This window comes from Anomalospiza imberbis, chromosome 19 (genome assembly GCF_031753505.1).
Source record: "Anomalospiza imberbis isolate Cuckoo-Finch-1a 21T00152 chromosome 19, ASM3175350v1, whole genome shotgun sequence".
In the NCBI taxonomy this organism is placed as follows: domain Eukaryota; kingdom Metazoa; phylum Chordata; class Aves; order Passeriformes; family Viduidae; genus Anomalospiza; species Anomalospiza imberbis.
In genome coordinates this window covers 405,329-421,052 of record NC_089699.1, presented here as the reverse complement: position 1 = coordinate 421,052, position 15,724 = coordinate 405,329, and the positions used below count along the sequence as shown (strand labels likewise).

At 65.1% G+C, this 15,724-nt stretch overlaps 3 protein-coding genes across 4 annotated transcripts in view; 2 read left to right on the top strand and 1 right to left on the bottom strand.

Moving 5' to 3' along the window:
* HGS (hepatocyte growth factor-regulated tyrosine kinase substrate) overlaps window positions 1-15,724 on the top strand; it is a 45,172-nt gene that overhangs the window by 4,564 nt on the left and 24,884 nt on the right. The gene's annotated exons all lie outside the window — the stretch shown is intronic.
* LOC137485377 (uncharacterized) lies at window positions 9,766-12,441 on the top strand. 2 transcript variants are annotated; one of them, XM_068209851.1, is made up of 7 exons: window positions 9,767-10,003; window positions 10,177-10,260; window positions 10,351-10,439; window positions 10,690-10,875; window positions 11,024-11,161; window positions 11,333-11,525; window positions 11,841-12,441. In XM_068209851.1, exons 1-7 carry the CDS (start codon window positions 9,799-9,801, stop codon window positions 12,176-12,178), a joined length of 1,233 nt encoding a protein of 410 aa, XP_068065952.1. In that variant the 5' UTR covers window positions 9,767-9,798; the 3' UTR covers window positions 12,179-12,441. The 2 variants fall into 2 exon arrangements, with proteins under 2 accessions (XP_068065951.1, XP_068065952.1); XM_068209850.1 differs by having other exon boundaries at window positions 9,766-10,003; window positions 11,024-11,525.
* On the bottom strand, window positions 12,736-15,641 carry AFMID (arylformamidase). Its single transcript, XM_068209852.1, has 11 exons — window positions 15,411-15,641; window positions 15,210-15,300; window positions 15,031-15,135; window positions 14,912-14,960; window positions 14,652-14,737; window positions 14,501-14,573; window positions 14,122-14,219; window positions 13,884-13,962; window positions 13,534-13,663; window positions 13,182-13,286; window positions 12,736-13,070 (listed from the first exon to the last, which is right to left on the bottom strand). Exons 1-11 carry the CDS (start codon window positions 15,624-15,626, stop codon window positions 13,041-13,043), a joined length of 1,062 nt encoding a protein of 353 aa, XP_068065953.1. The 5' UTR covers window positions 15,627-15,641; the 3' UTR covers window positions 12,736-13,040.

The following is a 15,724-nucleotide window of genomic DNA, read 5'->3' as shown; positions in this document are numbered from 1 at the left end:
GCAGAACCCAGTGCAGCTGAAAGTGCATGCCCCCGGTGTCATCAGTTCCTCCATGCTGTGATGGTGGCCATGCAGAGCAGGGTGAGGGCAGCAGGCCCAATGAGAGCCTGACAAGGTGCTGTGGCACAGAAGGGTGGTCAGGCAGGGACAGGCTACTGCCCCTCAGCCCCTGTAATGCCACGTCCTGCCTCAGCCTGGCCTCCCCATGGGGTGCAGGGTAGCCACCAATGCTTCCCATCACTCTGCTGGCTCATTACTGGCACAAGAAGGAAGTGTCCACCGGGATGGTGAACCTGAACTCAGTGGGGTCAGGGGTGCAGGAAACCTGCTCTGGTGTGTAACCAGCCTCTGCAGAGCCAAAACAGGAAACCACCGCAGCCGGAGATTGCTGCGGGCACAGCAGCAGAGGGCTCGGTCGGCACCGCAGCTCTGTCGTGGCTACACCAACCATGCAGAAAAGCCAGCTGGTCACAGGGAAGCAGGGCAGACCCATGAAGGCTCCCCAGCCCCACACCGGCACCCCAAGGAAGGTGGCAGTGGACACAGCACCGGAGGTCCCTGGGGCAGCAGAGACAGGCAGGGAGCTCGCCGTGAACACCCCGGCCTCGCGGCACTCCCTTCACGCACTTCTTCCTGCTTGGCTCTGCAGCACCAGGACATTCCCACATCTACCACGGCATTTCCCAGTAGAATGCAGGAAAGGGCTGTGCAGCAGCTGAGGACTTACTGTAAATGGCACCACCTGCTCCTTACGTGGCAATTGCTCCGCAGGCTAGGGCACAGGGACATTTGGGAACAGGGACTGGGCCATCTGCTCCCAGCGAGCTGCCAGGAAGTACAAGCATGAGCTCCTCAGCGGAGCCCAGAGCTGGCAGTGGTGGTTCCAGCTGCAGGCCCAGGATGAGAGATAGCTGCTTGGGCTGGAGGAGGAGCAGGGCTGCAACTTTATGTCCCCGGAGCCCCTCGGTTCCACAACTGCCCCTCATCTTGGGCCTCTGCACTCAAGGTACTGCTCAAAGTCCCTGTCCTGGTAGCAGCTCAGCTGCCAGTGACCTGGAGCAGAGCCTTGGTGGCTGGGGGAGCCATGGGGGTTGGTTTGGTCCTGGCTCTCCCTGGGCCAGGTAGGGCTATTATCAGGCAGGGAGCAGGGGGTGGCAGCAGGACGCTGTGCCCAGGCCAGGAAGTATTTTGGGATGCAGCTAAGCCCAGCAGGCTGTGTACATCCCCATGGAAACTCTACTTTGTTGCTGCTTCCCCAGCCAGACCCGCGCCAGCTCCAGGGAGCCAGCAGCTGTGGATTCCTCACTCCTTCCATCAGCAGCTACGAGAGCTGCTCTGCCCTGGCCCCCCCCGCCCCAGCTCTCTGCTCCCTGGCAGAGACCCGGGCCCAGAGCTATGCTGCTCTTGCACCTGCACTCGCAGGGAGCAGCGATGTGCCAAGCGCTGGCTGTGGTCACTCCTGGGCACATGGCACGCCACGGGAGGTCCCTGTGGGTGCTCGGGCAGCAAGCTGCCAGCTGCCTGGGGTGTGCTTGCCCAGCGCAGAGTCCTCAGCTGACCCTGGCAGAGTAGCCATGGGCAGGTGCCAAACCCTAACCCTGGAGCATCCCTTGGCCTCACATCAGTCCTGGCCTCGGCCACGGCACAGGAGCCAGCAGCGGCAGAGCCACACATGTGGCTGAGGATGGAACTCCTGGATGTGGGACCCTGTGTCTGCAATCCAGCCCCGCCCTCCTCGCCTGTCCCCTCCTCACAATGCACAATGCTGAGGGGCCTGAAGGTCCCCACCAGCCTGGTGGGCTCTGCCCATCCCATGGCTCTGGCAGCCATCAGCAGAGAGCAGCTCCAGCCACACGGTACGGGGTGATGGGTGCCAGCGGCGCCACTTGGGCAACGATGGGGATTGTGGCTGGCAAAGGGCACAGCTGGAGCACATGCTCCCCAGAAGGACCCAAGGGCCCTGTCTCAGCATTTAATGAGTGGGAATGGGAGCACTTTACTGTAATTCCAGTAATTACATTGTTCATCCTTGGCAGCCGACACCAGTTGGTGTCCAGCGCCATGGGATCGCGATAAGCCACCTGGCAATAAGGCTTGGCAACAGGCTGTGCTGCCGGGCAGCCAGCCAAGGCAGGGCAGGGAAGGGCTGTGGAGCAAGGTGCGAGGTACGGTAAGGGCCCGCCCCGGGAGTTCCCGTCACTGCCGTGCAGGTGGCGGCCAGGAGGCCCCTGGTGTCCAGGGTTGAGCCCACACAGCCGGGGATCCCCAGCCCACTGAGGTCCTGGCAGGATCCTAGCAGCCGCCCACCACTGTGGAATCCCCAGAACACACCAGGCCTGCTGGGCACTGAGCTGGAGCTGCCAGCAGCAGGATGTTCCAGCCACACGTGCGGTGGGGGTTTGGGGCAGCAAGGTGCCAGCAGGCTGGGGGGGACTCCCCACCCACCAGGTGCACGAGGGGACAGGGGAAGGGGAGGAGGCTGCCTGTCACCCCCAAGGACCTGGCATCCCACCCTGCCAGCACTATTGCAGCTTCCAGGCAGCCAGGCAGGCACTGCCCCAGGCTCTTTCCAGCCATCGCCCACCCACTCTGGCTCAGCTGTGGCATCCCTGGGTGGTTTTCACTGGTGCTCGGGGCCAGTCAGGATCGGGGACAGTTGGCACCCCAGGGACAGAGTGGGAGCCCTGCTGAGTCATCACTTCACTGTTCTCGTTTTTCCATGGTGCTGTTGTGCATTTGCTGGAAGCCAGCTCAGAGCCATGACTAATCTGTTCTCAAAACAAGCACAAAGCAAGCGCGAGGTTTGTGCAAACCCACGGGGAGGAGGAGGCGGAATCACAGCACGGGGCTGGACTCAGGAGGCAAGACGCTGGAGCACCTGGGAATGCCCAGCCATGGAACAGCCCTGCAGGCAGCAGCCTCCTGTGTAGGGGGTGGGCACAGAAGAGGTGGGCAGGGGCACTGAGGACCCCCAACCTTCCCTCTCTACAGCTGGGCTGGGGTTCAGACAGCATGCTGGAACAGGCTGCAGCATGCAGGGCAGGCAGGCCTGGGCCATCAGCACTCAGAACCCCATGTACTACGGCCAGAGTTGGGGCTCTCATATGGGTTGTTTTGCCTTATGGGGAAGCCACTGGAGGGGGAGGCCAGGGAGGAAGCACATTGATTTGCTGTTATTAAAACCAGAGCTGCTGTCGGGAACTCCACAGCCTGGCTGCCCTCGCGTGCTTCCTGGAAAAGGCTGTCCCATGTGCCCTCATCAGCGGGAGATGGGGCCCCCAAAGCACCTGGCAACAGCAATAGCCCGCGCCGGGTTTGGGTGGCAGCTGGGGCAGGCAGCCAAGGATTCAGTTTTGCCCTTGGTGCCCACCGCTCTGCTGCCCAGCAGTTGGCTCCCAGTTGCCCACTGCCCCCCTGGCCCTCCTCAGCAGCCCCGGTGCTGCCTGCGGTGCTCAGGGCAGCCCCGTCACCCCACGGCGGGTGGCAGGACGGGAGCAGTGGCACCCCGCTGAACTGAGGAGTGTTTACTGGAGAGGCAAAGTCATCGCTTCCAGTGGGGGATGAATCACCCCTGTCAGGAATTCTGCCCGGGGGCTTTTCTGTAAGAGCATGGAATTTCAACACTGGCCGCCCGTGCCCTCCCGGGTCCCCCCTTCTTGCACAACCTCTCGCCGGGGTTGCTGGTCCCAGCCCGGCTTTGCTGCCGCAGCAGCCGCTGAGGAGCGCGGGCAGCGGGGTCCCGGCGCAGAGCGACCCTGCCCGCGGCACGGAGCGCGGCCCCGCCGCCCGCAGAGAGGCGACAGGGCAGGGGCCAGCCCGGGCTCGCAGCTGCCCACTCACAGAGCTGCGCACCCCGGTGCCCCACAAAGCTGCCCCTGTCGCGAGTGGGTCCCCAGGGGCCGAGGGCTCCCCAGTGCCGCCCCCGCTCACACCGCGCTGTCGCTGTCACTGTCGCCAGGCTGTGCTGCAGCGTGCAGCCTCCAGCTGCACTCGCACCCACGAGCGGTGCCAACAGACAGGGGAAGTGGAGGGGGTCAGCTGCAGAGCGGGCTCCGACGGAGCATCTTCCCTCTGCTACGACCAGGCACATCCCACCCCCATTAGGGCTGAGAGTGTGGGGAATGCTGGTAGGGTTGGAGGCATGAGGCTGTAGATGGAGGGGCAGCCCCTGGAAAACCCCTACCAGCTGCCACTGCCACCATCCTGGTGCTGTTCTGCTGTCGGGGGACACCACTGGCCATGGGGCTGCCCCACCATGGGCCAGGCTACTAGAGAGAAGGCGAGAAGGGGGCCAGAGCTTTCCCAGCAGACTGTGGTGGCCTCGAGGAGTCCATGATGGGACTGGGGATTCTCTCAGTTTCAACACACAGCAGAAACTCCGTGAGAACTCAGTGAGAGCAGAGGTGTTTTTGGATAAGGGGGAAGCACACTCAGAGCAGGAAATGAAACATCACCTTTGAGACTTGTGGCTCCTCTCAGCCCGGCGCAGCACAGATGGGTTGTGCCGGCTCCCAAACAACCGTCCCAAAGGTGAGGAGAGCAGAGCGAATGGCTGTGGGAACCCAGAGATAAGCATCCCACTTCCCAGCATCTCCTTTCCTGGACACAGGGCTGCCAGGAGCAGCCGTTTCCAGGAGACCCTTCGCAATGGGAACCTGCTCCCTGCTACACTTGAGGGGGCAGGCCACGGGCCACAGGACCTGCGGCCCTGGCAGTGTCCCTGTGCCAGTGACAGCCAGCACATCTGCCACCACGGCTTCAGCACAAAGGTCCCACATGACAACCCTGCCCCTGGGGCATTGCTTCCAGCAGGAGGAAGCAGCAAATGCTTTCCCAGGAGCCTGGATGATTTGCCTGCCCCACTTTGCATGCCTGAGGCTGCCCGGGGACACACAGCCACAGCCCCCCAACCCAAGGCAGGGCAGGATCAACATCCCAGTTCAGAACACCCAACAGCCTCTCTCGGTCTTGGCAAAAAAAAAAGGTGGGCATGTGGGAAAGATCAGGACAAGGCACCTCAGCTGTAGGAAGATGCTTTATTTTTTGCTTTGCACTTTCTGCCATTCCTGGAAATGTGTGAAGTGGCTGCCCTGACCTGCCTGCTGGGAAGCAGCTCCTTTGTCCCACTCAGCCCCTGCCCCTCTCCATCATGCCAGAATGTTCTACTCCCAGAGGGGCTCCCAGGACCCACAAGCTGAAGTCCCATGCACCAAGATCGAGCAGCTCCATCCCAGCCCCACACATCAGCTCCAGGCTGATTTATAGAAACCCAGTGCCTGGGGCTGACGGTGCCTCCTGCCAAACCTCATTAACGGCTGGCCTGGGAGAAGGCAAACAGCTCATGCAGCAACAAGGAAATCCTTGTTTAAGCATTTCTGGCCATGCAAGGCCCTTCACCCCATACCCAGGGGAGAGGGAGGAAGAAGAGGAGGTGAGAAGGAGGTGCAGGCTACAAGCCCCAAACTGGCACCACCCTGGCATTCAGGAGAACCAAGAAGGAGACATAAAGGGACATATCAGGGTCTGCATAGGGAGGGAGCCCCCAGGATGGGATGTGAGCCGGGGGGAAGCAGGAAGCTACATGGGGGCAGAGGGCTTCCACTGTGCTGCAGAACCCTGCCTGCCCCTCAGTGCCCCCTGCTTCCAGCAACACCAGGTTCCCCACACAAAGTGCTGGCCATGGGTGCAGTGAGCTCCGGGCAGGCCGGGCAGCGTGGGAGGCCGTGGGAGGCAGAAGCAGTGTGCCAGTCCACAGTGGGCACGGGACACCAGCACGGCTGGCCTGTGGACCCAGCACTGGCATGCTCCAGAGCAGCATCAATGACCTGCATCTGCCTGCCCCATGTGCGGCTCAGGATCTATTTCATCATCTGGAGAAAAGCATTTACTGCCAATAAACGGGCTAATTAATTCTTCTCAAAGACCTCTCAATTATTCATCTCGGGCCACAGAGAAAACAATTAGAGCACTTACCTCAGCCCTGGCTCAGCCAGTGTAGCAGCTGGTGGCAGGCAGGGCACGGCGGGGACGGCCCGGCACGGACCCCCGGTGCCTGGCCATGCCCGGGTTTGCCCACCTGGCCAGAGCATCCCCGCGGAGCACTGGAGCAGGGACGTGGAGCCACCAGCCTTTAGCCGTGACCGGCCCCGGCGCCCTCCCAGGGTGCCCCAGAGCTCCCGCAGCACCAGGGCTCTCCCAGGGACCCCCGGCTGCTCCCTCCCCACAGCCCCCAGGCAGCCCGCACCGGGGTACCCCGTGAAGAGCGGCTTTCTCCCCGACGGTTCTCCAGCTCCTTGGCCCTTGGGATGCTCGATCTGCTCTGCAGAACAGCCCCTGTTCAGGTGCACCCAGAACAGGGAAACCCTGGGCACGGGGGGCACGATGGGCTGGGAGGGGCCGTTCCCGGCATGGCCGGAGCCCACGAGGGCAGCGGCCGCGAAGGCCACGGGGCCAGGCCCGTCCCGGTGCCCGGTGGGTCGGACCGGCCCCGCAGTGGCGCCGCCGGGGCCCCAGGAAGCGGGGCCATCGCCGCCCCGAGGCTGGCGGCCAGAGTCCCCCGCAGGTCCCCGGAGCCGCCGAGCCGGGCCAGGCGGGCAGGACCCGGCGGGTCCCGGGCTCGGAGACGCCCGTCGGGCGGGTAACGCGCGGCCGGCCGGGCCGGGAAGGGTTAAGGGCGGCCGGCGCCCCCCCGGCGCGGAGGCCGGGCCTGTCGGGAAGCCGGGATCGCTGCGGCGGTTTTACTGGAAAAGTCGCTGCCGGCGGAGGGGGGGCACCCGCGGCCTCGCAGGCTGGGGACGGGGCACCGGCCGGGACACGCGGCCACCGGGCTCCGGCAGCGGGCCGCGCGGGGCTCCGACCGAGGCTCCCCGGGGCACCCGCGGCTCCCGCACCGGCCACGGCCCCGGCAGTCCCGGGACTGTGTCCGTCGGGAGTCTGTCCCGGGCCGAAGCTCGGCCGGTGCCACAGCTCGGGACATGTCACCGGCACGCCGGGAGTGTGGCGGGGTCCCGGTCCCGGGTGCCCGACCCGGCCCGGCTGAGCCTGGAGCCAGCGCTCCCGGTGCTCCCGGGCATCGCCCTGCCGTTCCCGGCAGCAGGAAACTGCTCGGCTCCGTGGCTCGGGTGCCTCGAGGGTGACGGACGGCAGCTGCCTCGGCCCAGGTGGGACCGGGGCCCTGCAGAACGGGCAGGGCCAGTGCCACCCCGTTGGGACGAGCCATGGAGCCCAAAGGGCACACAGGGTGAGCAGCACGGGCTGCATGGACAGTGTGGCCGCAGGGCAAAGGCAGCACCCCGAGCTCATCGTGAGCGCGCTGTGGTCACGGCCAGGTCCTGAGTCAGCCCTCGGCGCTCAGCACAAGACCCTCGGGGCATTGCCTGGGCCACTGACAGCTCCATGGCCGCAGCCACCGGCTCTGCTTAGGAGGCTGGGAGCAGAGCCCACTGCCAGCCTGCCCCAGCGCAACCATGTGTGCCAGGGGCAGAGGGCTCAGACCCAGCCCAGTGATGCCCCTGGAGCTACAGCACTGTGCTTCCCCCATCCCACAGCCCCTCCTGCAGCCGGGATGCGCTCAGCCCTGGGGACGTGCAGATCAAGCGGCGGGGCCTGGCAGGCCTGGGATGGGGCTGCCAGTGGGGCTGGTAGCAGGGGGGGCCCAGCTCCGGGAATCGGCCCCAGTGGTTGCCAGGCCTGTGGTAGGGAGGGGGGAAACCCGATCCTCCGCGGTGGGATCTGGGCTCCACTCCCGGCTCCCCAGCCAGGCCTCAGCTGCTAATTTTAGCCCTGGGGAGGCACGACTGGAGCAGGAGCTGAGCCCAGCGGGGCAGGGGCTTAGCCCACCACAGGAGATGGTGTGGGCAGGTGGTGACTGCAGTCCTGTGGTGCAGCGTGGTCCTGGGTGAGGCCCCGCTAGTCCCCAGCTGCCAGCCAAGCCCCTGGCCAGACGCTGGCACTGCCCTGCCTCTGCCCAGCTCCCGTGGCGTCCATTCAGCCGCTCCACATAAGGCTACAAGTGCTTCCTTGGTGCTGGCTGCATCGAGCCCCACCGTGGCCCTGCTGGGTCACAGGCAGGGGTAGCTCTGTGGGTGCTGGTAGCAAGGGGGGACCCCCAAGGCTGGTCCCAGACCAAAGTCCCAGGGAAAGGCACAGGGCTGAAGGACAAGGGGCTCGGTGGCAGACACCCAGCCACACTACACAGTCCTGCAGAAGCTGCAGCTGCTGCCCAGTGAAGGAGCCCCTGCTTGGCTGCAGACCCTGACTGGGCTGGGGGGACTGCCCACAGCAGAGCCCTGAGCTGCCCTTCAGCTTTGGGCACACTAGGGCAATCAACCAGCCCATCAGGTGCCATGGGAGTGTGGCTGGGAAGGCCATGCTGAGGGGTGCTGCAGCCATCCGGCCCTTCCCGGCAGAGAGAGAGTGGCTCCAAAGCCTGCCCTGCCCTAAATCAGCCGCCCCAGGTGGAGGGGGGGGGGATCCCTGGCTGGGGCCCCATAGCTGCCGTTCCCCCAGCCCTTCACCTGCGGCGTGACCAGCTGCACTGCCCAGCGCTTACTGGAAGAGGAAGCTGGCGGGAAGGCAGTGTGTGTGGCGGGGCAGCTTTGGGGAGGCTCAGCTGGGCTCAGCAGCCGGCACAGCTCAGCTGTCCATGCTCCCAGGTCCAGGGCCAGTAACGGGAAGCGTCTGCTCTCAGTGACGGTAAATCAGATCGGGGAGATTAGAGGCCTTTTTGCCTAATCATGAGCAGCTTGAAGTTGGAGGACAAGTTCCTGGAACAAAGAGGAAATGGAGGCAGTAAATAAAGAAAAACTGTTAACATGTGGCCCTGCGTGTGAAAAACGTCTCATGAAGGACTGTTTATGGCTCACTCATCTGCGGGGCTGACAGGCGATAGTGAGGGAGGGAGCTCCATGGACAGGGGCGCAGGCAGGGGGATAGGCAGAGCGGGCACCAGTGGGGTGGCTGCAGGGGGCTCAGGATAAGGAACCTGGGGCAGCCAAGGCTGGGGGGGCACGTGGCAGAGGGAAGGAGAAGGCAGCAGCCTGGCACAGGTGGCTGGAGCACACAACATCCACAGGTGGGCAGGGGCTGAGGGGAAGAGGCACCTTAATGCACGTGCCCTATTGATCCCCTGCAAATGCCAGGGAGGTGCTGGGTGCTGCAGCGGTGCCCCCGCCGTGCTAGCAGCAAGGAGTGTGGTCTGGCTGGTCCAGCCCAGCGCGGGGAGGAGAGGGGGTCTCGCTACTGCTTTGGACACACGTCCTCCTGCTGAGGGCCAGTGTTCTGCCAAGAGGCTGGTGGGTCCCCTCAGAGCAGGCAGAGTGCCGAGATCTGTGAAGCTGCCCAGAGATCCCAGAGCGCCGCTGCAGCGCCAGCCCACCTGCGGTGCCATCGCACTGCGCGTCGGCTGCTGCCAGGGCAGACGCAGCCAGAGCCGGAGCAGGTTCCCAGCGCCCAGACGATCCCGTGGCAGCCTCGCTGGCAGCGGGCGCAGCGGGGCGGGAGCAATTCCTGCTCAGCCATGGAAAGACTCTGGAGGATCGCCCTGGCGCTCCCTCCCGCGGGACACCCAGGATGGGGACGGGGCAGTGCAGGGCCGGGGCAGCCCCCACTCGTGTTCCCCAGCGCCAGGGTGGTGGCGGATGGAGGGATGGGGGCTCGTAGGGCCGGCGTTCCGAGGCAGCCCCAGTTCGCGGGAGGTGCCCGCGCAGGACCGCTGCCCTGTTCCCGCCCCGTATTCCCGGGATGGGCGATCTCGATCCCGCCCCCGCCCGGGAGCCCTTGCGGGGGGCGGTCCCGGCCATGCGGGCGGTGCTGCAGCGGCGTCGGCTACCTGGGCCCTGGGGGATGGCCGGGGGGAGGCAGCCGCGGGGTCCCGCCGCGGCCCCGCCGCTTGTCGTGGACCTGCGGAGCGACACGGTGACCCGGCCGTGCGCGGCGATGCGCCGCGCCATGGCCCGCGCCGCCGTGGGCGACGACGACTACGGAGAGGACCCGACAGTGAACGGTGGGCGGAGGGGATGCACCTCCCGGTGGGTCCCTGCCAGCAAGCCCCCGACCCGGGGGCAGCGGGATGAGGGGCCCGGAGCGGGGCTACGGGGGCAGCCGGGACCTGCGGGGTCCCCAAGCCCGTGGGCCCGCCCAGCCCCAGCCCCTCAGGACATCCCTATCCCCGCGCAGAGCTGCAGCGCCGGGCCGCGGGGACTCTGGGGACGGAATCGGCTCTGTTCGTGCCCACGGCCACCATGGCGAACCTCATCGCCGGTGAGTCCGGGGCTGCACTCGCAGCCCCTCGTGCACCCAGGCTGTGGGATGCTGTCCTCGGCCCCATCCCTCACGGCCCTTCTCTTCCAGTGATGTGCCACTGCCAGCGCAGGGGAGCTCAGCTGTTCCTGGGCCAGGACGCCCACCTGCAGCTCTACGAGCACGGCGGGGCCGCACAGGTGAGCGCGGGGGCAGTGGCGATGGGTACAATGGCAGTGGTGGCAGTGCGCGCAGGGCAGGAGGGCGGCCGCGTGCTGCCCTCCTCTGGCTGCCAGGGCCCGGCCAGGCGGAGGATCCGCTGCCGGGGCATCCCCTGGATCCTTGTCCCAAGCCACGGGCTGCAGCACGAGTGGGGGACAGAGGGCTGGAGTCCCCGTGCGCCACCACTGTCCCCTGTCAGCTCCGTGCTCTCCCCTGCCCCGGGCACAGGTTGCCGGTGTGCACTCCCAGGCACTGCCAGATCTGCCGAATGGCACGTTCGACCTGGAGCAGCTGGAGCTGACCATCCGTGAGGCCCACGGCAGCCGGTACCACCCACGTCCTGAGCTCATCTGTCTGGAGAACACGCACAGCTCGGCCGGGGGCCGGGCACTGCCCCTCACCTATCTCAGGCAGGTGAGAGCCCACAGATGGTGCTGGCACAATCCTGCCTGGTGTGAGCAGCTGGGCCCTGCACAATGGCACTGCGGGGACACTGGAGCTCAGAGATGGCTCGTGGTGCCCCAGGGGTGCCTCCCAAACCAGCTGTCCCCCTGACTTCCAGGTCCGTGGGCTTGCAGACCATTACGGGCTGCGGGTGCACATGGACGGCGCACGACTGATGAATGCAGCAGTGGCCCAGGGTGTGGAGCCAGCTCAGATTGCCCAGCACTGTGACTCTGTGTCCCTCTGCTTCTCCAAGGTCTGCTTGTGTGGGGAGGGGTCTCCGGGGCTGGCAGGGGCCAGCACAAGCTGGAGCCTGGCCCTTGTTTGCAGGTGTTGGGCTAAGAACACACCTGGCAGGCTGGGCCCCAGCCCAGGAGGGGTGGCTGCCCCTGGGACAGCTGGAGTGACCCCACTGGTGGTTCTGCAGGGCCTGGGCGCCCCGGCTGGTGCGGTGTTGGCAGGGTGCAGGGAGTTTGTCGCCGAGGCCTGGCGTGTACGGAAGCTGCTGGGTGGGGGCATGCGGCAGGCGGGAGTGCTGGCGGCTGCCGCCCGCCTCGGGCTGCAGCAGGCGGAGGCGATGCTGCGCAGAGACCACAACAACGCCCGGAGCTTTGCGGAAGGTACCTCAGGGCCCCTGAGTGTGCTGGGATGTAACAGCACACCTGACACTGCCCAGCAGTGCTGCCATACTGGTGGCTTGGACACCATCCCTGGATGGCCACACTGGGTCTCCAGACAGATGAGGATGCTGCTGGGAGCCTCACCTGGCTGGAGTGCCAGGATCATGCCATGACCGTCCCCATGCTGTGCTCAGTGACCCTGGTACCACATGGGGGAAGAAAGGGCTCTCCATGCAGAACCTGGGGCGGGGCTGGGGCAGGCAGCCTCTTCCAGGTAGCTGGGCAGTGGGCTTGCACCACCTCGGCCTCCCACAGGTATCCATGCGCTGGACTCTCCTCTCTGCTCCATCAACCTGGCCGCAGTGGAGACCAACATTGTGATGGTAAGTGTCCAGGGGGCCTGGCCGTCCCCTGCCGAGCTCTGCGACCGCCTGCGTGCCGTCAGCGAGGAGGAGGAGGCTGAGACCGGGCAGGCTGTCAGTGTCTTGCTGCTCCCGTGGTCGGCACGGACTGTGCGCGCCGTCTGGCACCGCAACATCTCGGCCCGTGACACTGAGCTTGCAAGGAGAAAGCTGGAATTTGTGGCCAGGAAGTGCCAGGAGGAATTGGCCTTGGGACTGCATCCAACACCTCCAGGCACTGGGGGAGCCTGAGCATTCTGCCAGGCCCTTTGTGCTCCAGATGTGTTCCCAGCCATCTGAAACTTGACATCAGCCCTCACAGGCAGCCTGACAAACCAATGTGAGCCCAGCCTAGGGGAGACCCCAGTCCTTGAGGCAGTCAGTGCACAAAATAAACACCTTTTGGTGGTACTGTAGCTGTGCAGGGTGTTTTCTCTCAAATGTGCTCTTGTCCTTGCTCTGCAGCAGGGACATCATCACAGCCAAGGTCCCCGTGAAGGGACAATTGCTCCTGAGGACATAGAACCATCTCAGCCACAGGACCAGAGTTACTGCACAGCAATGCCAAGGTTTGTGTCTGCCCAGGACTGTCCCAGGAGCATGAGCCCAGCCTGGCCCAGATGGCTCTGTCACTCCCATTCACAGAGGCTTATGTCATTCTGTCCCACAGCAGCAGGTGGGCTCCCCAGGCTTCCCTGTCGTGTTCTGGGTCAGCAAGTCCCAGAACTCTGCACTGGAAGAAGGGATTCTCTCAGCAGCAATTTCTTTGGGTGTGCACTCACTGACTCCCCAGGAAGCACCAGCCCAGGCAGCAGTAATTCCCATTTTATTCTGCATTGCCAATGTGCAGTGTAAAGGACACTGAGGGAACAAACTTCATGATCTAGCTGCCCAGACAGAGCCTTGCAGCCCTCAGTCCCCTGTGCTCCAGCGGGCAGGAGCACTGCAGGGAAGGGGCACCAGCCTAGGCTGGGCTGAGCAGAAAGGGCACAGTGCAGATCAGAGGTAGTGGTGGCGTTGTGTTAGACTGAGGAGGTAGCAGGCAGGGGGACACGAGATGCCCCTTGCCACCACACAGGGCCACCGTCTCCATCTGTTTACTCCTGAGGTGCCATCATGCTCTTGAAATCATGTTCAGAATCACCTGGGATGAGGAACCAAACCCTGGGAAAAGCCCCTGACCCTCTGACCCTGCACCTCCCCGCAGGGAGGTGGCAGCCCACCCGATCTGCCTTGGTACAGCCCTCCTGCCTACCTGAGTGAGGACATAGCTGTCCTCTGACAGCCTCTCAATGATGTCAAAGTGATCCACACCAGCCAGATCCAGCAGAGAGACAGACCAGCCGGCTGCACGCAGGGCCTGTGGAGAGAGCGGTGCCATAGGACAGACCCCAATCTCCACCTGCCCTGGACAAGCAGCAGGAATAGTGTCTTGGCAAGGACTGGTGTCCTCCAGTGAGCCAGAAACTGTTCTGGATCGGCACAGAAGCTCTTCCTCCCGGCTGGGTAAGTTGGTGAGGGCTGCCTGGAGCAGTGTCCCCACCAGAGCCCAGCAGGGCGCTGCTGGAGCTCACCTGGCCATTCTCCTGTGACTGCCTGATGCTCACCTGGCTGTACTCCTGTGACTGCCTGCGAAACTCTGGGGAGTCATGCTGGGCCACAGCCACGAGCACCTCACAGGCTGCTGGTGCTGCCGGGGTGACATGTCTCATGGGGCTGTTCCTCTGGGCCACCTCCCTGCAGGAGTCACGCCGGTGGCAGCTGATGCAGCCCTTCGCTCCAAGAGCGTCCGCGCTGTCAGCTGGACTCCCCAGCTGGGGCAGCGTGGCTGCAGAGCCACTGACACCGCCTGCCTGTGCTCTGTCCCCATGTGTCTGGGGCAGAGTGGCTGCAGAGCCACGGACACCGCCTGCCTGTGCTTCGTCCCCATGGCTGTCCCCACAGCATGTGAGCTCACCGGCTCATGTTCAGAGCATCATTCACGTAGGTGTGCAGGATGGGCTCCAGGTCATACAGGCCACTCACCAGCACCGCTCCTGGAGGCAGAGGCACAGGCAGGTGAGGAGTTGCAGCCTGGGTGGCTCCCACAGCCCTGGGGACCTCACAATCAGTTAGCATAATCAGCCCCACAGCCTCGTCCCAGGTGTGGAGACCAGTTCTTCTCTCAACCCTGTTCTGGGTCATGGCAACGCTACCTTTGATATCTGGCACCACTTGGAATTCCGTCCAGTCTGTGGACAGCACCATGGCCGCCAGGTGGGCCCCTGCCGAGTGTCCGCACAAGTAAATGCCTCTGGAAGGAGGGAGCAGTGAGCCAGTAGGAGGGAGCGACTGAGAGGGACACTAGGGACACCTAGGCACTCTTTGCTCTGTGCAGAGGAGTTGGCACAGCCCAAATGTGTCAGCTCAGATGTTTCCCAATCCATCAGCTGCTGCCTTGTGCAGTGACAGGGGATTGTGGCCACAGGCACTGCCCAGTGCTTGGACTGAGGTGCCAAAGCCTTTGTCCCGCTACAGGCCTTGTTTGCCCCCAGCCACTCTCACAGACCAACCCCTGACCCGGGAGCTGCCCACCTGATCCTGGGGTACCGCTCCGCCAGGAAGACGAGGCTGCGGCGCACCTGCAGCACCATGGTGTCCATGTGGCCTGGGCAGAGGACAAAGGGCAGGGTTGGAGGGCGCTGGGCTGCGCAGGCAGCTGCAGCCTCTGCAGGGCAGCACCTACCTTTAGGGGCTATGTCGTACCCCACCGCCACCACTGCCACCCCCTGCGACACCAGCGGGGGGGCTGCAAACCCCGAATCGTCCTTACTGGGGGGACAGAGATGCTGCTGACAGGCTGCGGGAGCCGGGGGCTGTAGGACCAGCTGGGGACTGGTCAGACCCCGTGTACCCAGAGCAAACCCCAGTGTCAGGAGAAGGGGTCAGCAAGAGTTGGTGAGGGGGTCCTTTCCCGAGGAACCCCTCACCGACAGCCCACCTCACCTCAAGCACTGCCAGTATCCACCGTGGATGTAGACCAGAACCGGGAAGGCTGTGCAGCACAGTGCGGGATGAGCCGTGTCCACCCTGCCCGCTCCCGTCCCTGCCACCCCGTCACTCACTTTCAGAAGGGTCCGTGGGAAAATAGATGTCCAGCTTCTCCCCGTCCCCGATGCCATAGGGCACGTGCAGCAAGGTCTGCGCGCTGGCCCGGGCCCGTTCGGTTCCTGCGGCGGGAAGGCGGTGGATCACGGCGCCGTGGCACCGAGCGCAGCCGCTCTCCCGGCGCCGCGATCCCCACCTGCCGCCGTCACCGCGAGGTGGGCGTCGATGATGGTGTCCCGGTCCAGGCGGAGGGACCAGCGACTGGGAGAGTAATGGTCCTCCAGCGCCTGCAGCGGGGAGGCAGCGGGGCAGCGGCGGGGCACGCGAAAACCACCAACCGGCGGCCCGGACGAGAACCGTGCTCTGCCCACCCGCGGGCCCTGCCTCGGGGCCCTACCTCCGCGGACATGTCCCGCCACCCGCCCATCGTGGTGCCGCTCCCGGTGCCGCTCCCGGTGCCGCTCCCGGTGCCGCCTACCCGCCGAGGGGCGGGGCCTGAGCGGGGGCGGGCGGACGCGCTCCCATTGGCCGCCCCGGAGGCGAGGCCCGAGCCCGGGGGCGGGACCAGACAGTGGAGGCGAGGCCAGAGCTCGGGGGCGGGGTCGCCTCCCATTGGTCGCTCGGGACCGGGAGGGCGGAGCCGGCGGGCAGAGGAAAATAAAAATTTTGGCGCCCTTTACCTCCATTGGGCAGGGCTGCCGCGCGGCGGCG

What these genes read in the sequence shown, in the direction of transcription:
- AFMID (XM_068209852.1), bottom strand. Translation starts at nt 15,626, where the DNA reads ATGGGAGGCGACCCCGCCCCCGAGCTCTGGCCTCGCCTCCACTGTCTG. An exon ending in GGCGGGACATGTCCGCGGAG is followed by an intron (nt 15,301 to 15,410) that starts GTAGGGCCCCGA and finishes TCCCCGCTGCAG; the next exon opens with GCGCTGGAGGACCATTACTC. An exon ending in GATGCTCTGAACATGAGCCG is followed by an intron (nt 13,664 to 13,883) that starts GTGAGCTCACAT and finishes TGACTCCTGCAG; the next exon opens with GGAGGTGGCCCAGAGGAACA.
- LOC137485377 (XM_068209850.1), top strand. Translation starts at nt 9,799, where the DNA reads ATGCGGGCGGTGCTGCAGCGGCGTCGGCTACCTGGGCCCTGGGGGATG. An exon ending in CATGGCGAACCTCATCGCCG is followed by an intron (nt 10,261 to 10,350) that starts GTGAGTCCGGGG and finishes CTTCTCTTCCAG; the next exon opens with TGATGTGCCACTGCCAGCGC. An exon ending in AGCACGGCGGGGCCGCACAG is followed by an intron (nt 10,440 to 10,689) that starts GTGAGCGCGGGG and finishes CCCCGGGCACAG; the next exon opens with GTTGCCGGTGTGCACTCCCA.